This window comes from Pituophis catenifer, unplaced genomic scaffold (genome assembly GCF_029215685.1).
Source record: "Pituophis catenifer annectens isolate HBS135680 unplaced genomic scaffold, rPitCat1.0.hap2 SCAF_2, whole genome shotgun sequence".
Lineage (NCBI taxonomy): Eukaryota > Metazoa > Chordata > Lepidosauria > Squamata > Colubridae > Pituophis > Pituophis catenifer.
The window spans coordinates 25,892,720-25,900,626 of record NW_027256882.1 but is presented as its reverse complement, the minus strand read 5'-3'; the positions used below and the strand labels follow the sequence as shown (position 1 = coordinate 25,900,626).

Sequence of the window (7,907 nt, the reverse complement as noted above, 5' to 3'; positions counted from 1 at the left end):
TGGCGGAGAGGCCACTTCCTTTCTAGATAGGCAATATTAGAGGGAAACTTTCCTTCCAAGTTTAATGCCCATCATCCCAGACCCACATGAAACATGAGGTCCTGAGCCCTTGCAGGGCCTTCTCGCAATGCGCACAGGATCCTCTAGGGGGCTCCCTGGAAGAGCCGGGCAACTCCTTCCCGCCCCGCCGATTTACGGGAGAACTGAGCATGCGCCGGTCTCTTTCCCAAGCCAGGAGAGCTGCGTGATTCTCTCTAGCCATTTTGCAGCAGAGGCTTCAAAGTTTGTCTGCTCTTTCTGCGGTCTCCGATTCTGCCTGTGGGTGAGCCTTTCTAGCAAAGGGAAGGCTCTGCACGGAAGTCTTGGATCTGGAGGTACAGACGTGAGTCGGGATTCAGTGACGGGGCGGGGAAGGGGGGGCTTTTCTCCCGCGCTGGAGGCTGGCATTCCTCAGGCTTGGAGTCGTGGAAAGCGGGTGGAAGAGCCAGTGGTCCCATGTTCCCCTGCCGTCCTTGTGCATGCAAGCGCCAGGCAGGGGAGAAAGCAAAGCTTCGCGCCCTTTGCTTTGCCCCCAGGGGAAAAAAAAAAACCAGGGTCGCAGAAAAGAGGATTTGCAATGCATTTCGACGGGAAGAGCTTTGCATGGAGGGAGAGGAGGAGGAGAAGTGTTTGCAAAACGGAGCTTTGTGCCTCCAAGTCAGTCTTCAGTCCTGGACAGTTTTCCTGCATCTTTCTTGGCCGAGAGAAACGAGCAGTCGGAATTCCTCCTGCTGGCTTTGCATGCAAAAGGCTTCAACTCCGTGTGTAAGGAGGTGTTCTTAACTACGCAGCCATATAAATTACATTAAGCTGCCTTTTATATTATTATCGTATTAAATTATCGTATTAAATTACGACTAGCCGGAGAGAGCCATTGGGAGATTAACTTTGTAGTCCAAATAATATGGAAGACCAAAACCTGCTGGAATAATGTGGAAGAATAATATAGAGTAATGAAATTGGATATAAAAGTGATATAATACTGGGGTCAGCCTAGAGGATCTCTGAAGGGCCCCTTTCTTTAGTACTAGGTTCAAAAAGTGAAACCGCGGAAATAACAAACCTTCCTCAGCTGGAAAGTTCAGGAAACACCATCATGAGCAAAATATCATACCTAGCCAAGCAGAGGTAACCACAGACATAACAGTAGGAAACTTAGGCAGGAACCTAGATAAGTTTGCAAGAACACCTGTGTCCTACTTAAGAGGGAACACACTAGTAAGCTTGTAGGGTATAGCAGCAAAGGGGGGGGGGATTGTCGCTGTGGGCTGTCAGAAATGTAACCAATCATAAGATGTCAAAAGTATGGATAAGACTAACTGCATTAGAATCTTTTGGGGTTCAGTCTTTGCTTCTTGTGTTGCACTGAACCTTGCACAATAAACCTCTCTGATCACCCATGGAAATCTTGTGAGTCTTAATTTCCATAACAAAACCTTTGGCATGAAAGCCTTGAATCCATCCTAATTCCCAGCCCAATCTACTTCACAGGGCTGCTGTTGTGGGGAAAACACTAAGAAGGAGCATTATGTGTAATTTCTGCCTAGAGTAATTTATACAAATAATATAGAAGATATAAGAATAAAAACTAAATTTTTAATAAAAACTAGGAAATAGAAAATTAAAACATTTAAATGTATTTTCCAATATTTTGGATTTACAATATTTACAAGGGTTCACTGCAATTTCTGCCATATGTTGAGAGAGCAAGCTAACTAATGATTTCACCTCCTTCCCAGATCTTGGTGAGTTCATACGCATTTCTTATTTAATCTTCCCTTCCCTCCCCTCCCCATTTCCCCATTTTTTCCATATCAGATATATCAGCTGAAAATAATTTCTGCTTCTTCTGGAATCTTAGGTATCTTGTCTGGGAAGAGAGCTGAATGGCCTTGGAAAATTTGGCCAGACCTCTTGTGAACAGAAAGACCTGTGGAGATCCATGGGTCCATTTTGGAGCTTTATTAGAGACCAGAGAGAAGATGGAGGGACAACACCCAGCAGATGCAGAAGTTAGAAAAGGCCCTCCAGCTACTCAGCCTTGGAGCTGTGGAAAGAATGGGGCAAGTCCTGGGCAGAAGAGCCACGAAGAGGCATCCAATAGTTCAGAGATCCAATGCTGTCACTTCACAAAAGTGCAGTTTCAGGAGGGGAGCCGTCCCCGAGATGTTTGCACGCAGCTTCACTACCTTTGCTGTCAGTGGCTGCAACCAGAAAAACACACCAAGGCTCAGATGCTGGACCTGGTGCTCCTGGAACAATTGCTGTCTGTCCTTCCCCCAGAGGTGGCGAAATGGGTGCGGGAGTGTGGAGCAGAGACCAGTTCCCAGGCGGTGTCCCTGGCTGAAGGCTTCTTGCTGACTCAGGAGGAGGAAAACATGCAGGAAGAGTTGCAGGTGGGAGAATGGAATCATGGCAGCTCTAAAGAGGATCTCTCTGAATTTGTCAATTCCTTTCTGGCAGAATTTTCTGGGATTATTAACTCCTAAGGGCATTTGTTCTATTCTTCCAGAGGATGTATTTGGGGCAATTCTTCCATTCTGTTTCAACTTTCAGCAATGGACATTGGGGTCTGCTAGTTTGAAGATGCAGTATGATAATTCATTTCCATCTCTGTGTTCTTCCTTTGTTTCTCGTAACATATCATGTCCAGAAATCCATGGAAACTGTGACTGAGTATTCTAAGGAGGGGAAAGATTCATTCAAAACTTCTCAAGAGCTGCTCTTCAGGGAGAACTTCCAGAAAGAACAAAGTCAAGATGCTACGCAAGGTAAGAAAAGCTCTTTCTGCGTGAGGTGAGATTTCAACATTTAGCTGATTCGTTTGGTCTACTTTGTTGGAGTCTCTTTAACAAATTTGCTTCCACTATTTTTCTCTTTCTCATAGAGAGTAGAAAGGTCTCCTTGGAGTTTTTAGAATCACCTCTTTGTTCTGGAGTTGAAGGTTTAGCTGAACCGCTATTTCAGGTAAAGAGGAGAAACATTGGAAAAGGTCCATGAATCTCGAATGGATTTCATTTTGTTCTAGAGTTCAATGTATGAAATTGTTGTTTCTAAGCAATATGAATTTGACCTCAGGTCACTAAACATTCTCCCTTCTGAGGGAATCATTTGTGAGTCACTATCTCCACCCCTCCTGCTTCATCACATTTCATTAACTGTTGTCAGCATCGGGGCTGTTCCTTCTGTCTCCCAGGGTTTTTCTCACATACCATTACAAAAAAATGTTCTATTTTGCCTTTTGAAAAGCATCCATGACTACCGTGATTCTGGTGATTCAGAATCTCTATAGATATATAGAATACTATTACAACCTCTTCCAACTTCTTCATGAAGGTATGGAGTTGGGGTACGTTGGTCCCTCAGTGGATAAAATGAGCCATTGGTAAACATGTCAAGTGGGTTTTGCCAGTATTTTGCTCTGCCCATCCTAGGACAAATGGGAGTCACTGATAAGGAGTGGATTTAAGACCTAACTACCAATTGACCAAGAATATTTTAATTGATTAAACCGTCAGGCATTCCAAACACTTCCAGCTTGATCAAACATGATTTAGTGCCGTCAGCAAAAGTGGTGAGATCTCATTCCGAATTCTGCAGAAGATTCCCATTTTGTTCACATGATCTCTTTGGTGAGAATTGATGGAAGAAAATTATCCTATTATTCTTGGGATTATCTGTTAATAAGGAAACGTGTCCTTGTTCAGGTTGTTATGTCTTTTGAAGAAGTGGCCGTGTATTTCTCCAAGGAGGAGTGGTCTCAACTGGATGCTGATCAAAGAGAGCTCTACAGAGAAGTCATGCTGGAGAATTCCAGGAATCTTCTTTCTCTGAGTAAGAATCACTGTCTGTGCTCAGGAACATAGAGAAGGGGCTTGAATGTTATTTCTGGAAAAAAAAACATTTATTTACAGTGCATTCAGAAAGCATTCAGATCCACTTCACTTTTTTCAATTATATTATGCTGCTGCATGATTCAACAGTTGTTGAAATGAGTATTTTGTATTATATGAGCAGAAAGCACTTTAAAAAAAAACAATTTCTTTTATCTAATAAGGTAGACTATGCAGTTTTCCAATTTTTCTTTGAATAAATTTCCTTCTTCCATGAAGTCAGTTTGGTCAAATGGTTAAGATACCAGGCTAGAAACTGGGTGACTGTGAGTACTAGTTCTACCATTAGCATAAATGCTGGGTGGGTGACTTTGGGCCAATTTCTCTCAGCTCAACCCATTTCACAGGGTTGTTGTGGGGATAACAGGAAGAAGGAATATTGGGTTTGTCTGCTGTCTATATTATTTAAAAAAAATGAAGGATATGGAATGCATTCAGAATGTATTCATACTCCCTTCACTTTTGTCAATTTTGTTATGCTGCAGCCTATTTGTACAGTTGTTGAAATTCATTTTTTTTCTCCTTCTTGGTACCCAATAATGGTAAAGTGAAAACAAAATTTTAGAAATGTCTGTACATTTATTAGTTTCTAGCCTGGTGTCTTAACCTTTTGACCAAACTGGCTTTATGAAAGAAGGAAATTTATTCAACGAAAAGTTGGCAAACTGCATAGCTTGGTTTTTTTGCATAAAGGAAATTGTTTTTGTTTTTAGAAAAAAAGCGTTCTGCTCATGAAATACAAACTACTTATTTCATAGAAGATATTAGGAAGACTCTGAGGAAGAGGCTGAATGTACTGAGCAAGGTTCTGCCTACCAGGATTTGGTATTCCCGCCTGAACCTGGTTCCTGGGTTCCTGATGGCCCTAAGCTGCTATAACCGACCGGATGACCTCTAAGAGGGATGTTCCCTTCTTAGAGATATGCTCACTTGTGTACATTAAACTTAAGTTGAGGGTGGGGAGGTATTACCATCCAGAAATTCCCTTTTGAGTTTCAAAGATTCTGCTCTGCAGACAAGTGGAGATGAAACTTTTATTTAAGTTGAGAGCTAGTGGATATGTTGCTGCCCCAGCATGATATTGTCCAATGCACTTCAAGAGCTAGTGGCACCATGGAATTGTTCCAGGTGGAAGATTAGATGAATCCAATCCTATTATAGGAGGATCATTAGGGATACACTTGGAAATGGGTCTTTGCTATAATCTTCATTTGGGCTCTTTGTTTGTCAACAAAACAGCAGAAATATATTGATGATTCTTTGGCTAAATTTCAGAAGAAAGGTTTTTATTGTTCCCTTATTCTTGTTACAGTTTTCATTTTCCTTTTTCAAGGTTTTAATGAGCAAGAGCATAAGAATTGCAAGGAGGAACACCAAGCAATCCATTCAAAAGTGGGGGAAAGGAAATTTGTAGATCAGATGAAACTAAAGAGTGATGAAACAAAGCAGTCACAAAGTGGAGTTAAGAAAGGTCTTCCTCTGGTCAGTTGGCTTCCTAACCATACAGTGATTGATATGGGAGAAAGACCATATAAATCCATGGAGTGTGGAAAGATGTTTAATAAATCCGATCATCTCTTTTCTCATAAAAAGACACTTTCAGAAGAGAAACGATTTACCTGTACGGAGTGTGGAAAGACCTTCCGTTATAGATACTCTCGTATAAGACATCAAAGGAATCATAAAGGAGAAAGACCTTATCAATGCATGGAGTGTGGAAAGGCCTTTAATTGTAAAAGTGATCTTAATTCCCACAAGAGGAGCCACACAGGAGAGAAACCTTATAAATGCACGGAGTGTGGAAAGGCCTTTAATTATAGCAGTAGTCTTAATCCCCACAAAAGGATCCACACAGGAGAAAGACCTTATAAATGTGTGCAGTGTGGAAAGACGTTTACGCGTAGCAATCGTCTTAATTTGCACAAGAGGATCCACACAGGAGAGAAACCGTATCAATGCCTGGAGTGTGGAAAGACCTTTAGTTGTAGGAGTAGTCTTAATTCCCACAAGAGGATCCACACAGGAGAGAGACCGTATCAATGCATGGAGTGTGGAAGGACCTTTACTTGTAGCAGAAGTCTTAATTCCCACAAGAGGATTCACACAGGAGAAAGTCCTTATAAATGCATGGTGTGTGGAAAGAGCTTTACTCATAGCAGCAGTTTTCATCGCCACAGGAAGAGCCACATAGAAGAGAAGTCATATAAATGTGTGCAATGTGGAGAGGGTTTTGGAAAGAGTTGTGATCTCACTTCCCATAAAAGGATTCATATGGGAGAAAAAAACATGTGAATGCATGGAATGGAGCTTTGCAAAGAGTAACACTTTTACTTGCCATAGAAGCATCTACACACAGGAGAAACCATATCAATAAAGGAATTGTGTAAAAAACTTCAATAGAAATTCAAATAGTCCTTGGTGTATGAGTGCAATTGTGCCCAAAATTTCTGTTGCTAAGCAAGACAGTTATTAAGTGCATTTTGCCCCATTTTACAACTTTTCTTGGCACATTTCTTAAGTGAATCATTGTAGTTATTAAATTAGTAACACTGTGAAATGAATCTGGCTTCCCCATTGGATTTTCTTGTCAGAAGCTCACAAAAGGTGATCACATGATCCAGGAGTAATGAAACTCATGAATCAATTGCTAAGCATCTGAAGTTTGATCAGGTGGCCTTGGGGATTTTGCAACGGTCATAAATGCGAAAAATAGTCATAAGTCACGTTTTCAGTGCTGCTGTAACTTTGAACAATCATTAAATGAACTGTAGTAAATCAACGACTACCTATAGTTGTCTAAAATCTCATACAAGTACCATTTGAATAATAATTTAAATAATTTTTTTTCACAGAGATTTTATTTTAAAACAAAAATAAAACAAAACAAAATCATTCCAAATAATTACACAGTGTATTGATCTGTTAACATCCTTTTGTGCTCCCTCTTCTCTTCAAAATATCACTATATATCCAAAGCTTATTTTCATAAGAAATATTCCACTTAATTTATCTCAACATCCACATATTATATATTTATCTCCATGTCTTATTGTCCATCCATTGATAAAACAAATCCCATATCAAATAATATTGTTTATCCTCCTGTTCTTTTATTTCAAATGTCAATTTACTCATTTCAGCACAATCCATCATTTTCTTAATAATTTCATCATCAGTAAGTGTCTTTTCTCCTTTCCAATTTTTAGCAAATACAATTCTAGCCTCTGTTAAAAGATTCACAATTAAATATTGCAATTTTTTCATTATATGTCTCTGGTAAGATCCCTAATAAAAATTATCTCTGGTTTAAAGTCAATATGTCTCTTAGTCATTTTTTCCAACCACGTATGTATCTTGGTCCAATATCTCTTTGCTTCTCCGCATGTCCACCACATGGTAATAGGATCCTGGAGTCTGATGACACTTCCAACATTTCTCCAATTTAATCTGGAACATTCTGGCTATCCTCGTCGGGGTGGGGTAGATGCCACCTGTGAAGCATCTTATACAAATTCTCCTTATATGCTGTTGACATTGTCATTTTATAGTTATGTGACCACAATTTTTGCCATTTCTGTAAATTAATACCATAGCCAAAATTTTCCCCCATGCTATCATTGCTTCTTTAACTTGTTCTTCTTCCAGTTTTACTTCTAACAAATATCCATACAAATTTTTAATTATATGTTCATCAGAGCCCATTAAAATCTTACCTAATTAGTCAAAACATTATAAAGCCCTTCTTGTTTGAGATCCTCTCAATATCTAGAAAATATTTGCATGTATGAAAACCAGTGCATCTTACATCCCTGATCTTCTAATTCCTGCTTTAATTTAAGTTCACCCTTTTCATCCAATAGTTCACTATACCTAATAATTTGTTTCCTTTTAAATATTACTGGATATGAAAAAGCTTCAATTGTAGATACCCAGACTGGAATCTTCAAATAATGATATTTTTTGACGTTCTCCCAG

General features: G+C 39.8%; 1 protein-coding gene across 1 annotated transcript; it reads left to right on the top strand.

The window, feature by feature from the left end:
• Window positions 1–288: 288 nt before the first annotated feature.
• On the top strand, window positions 289–7,248 carry LOC139311915 (zinc finger protein 829-like). The gene is made up of 6 exons (XM_070936440.1): window positions 289–374; window positions 1,901–2,435; window positions 2,693–2,810; window positions 2,927–3,006; window positions 3,747–3,873; window positions 5,266–7,248. The coding sequence occupies exons 2-6, from the start codon at window positions 1,926–1,928 to the stop codon at window positions 6,222–6,224; spliced, it is 1,794 nt and encodes a 597-aa protein (XP_070792541.1). The 5' UTR covers window positions 289–374; window positions 1,901–1,925; the 3' UTR covers window positions 6,225–7,248.
• The last annotated feature ends 659 nt before the right edge of the window (window positions 7,249–7,907 follow it).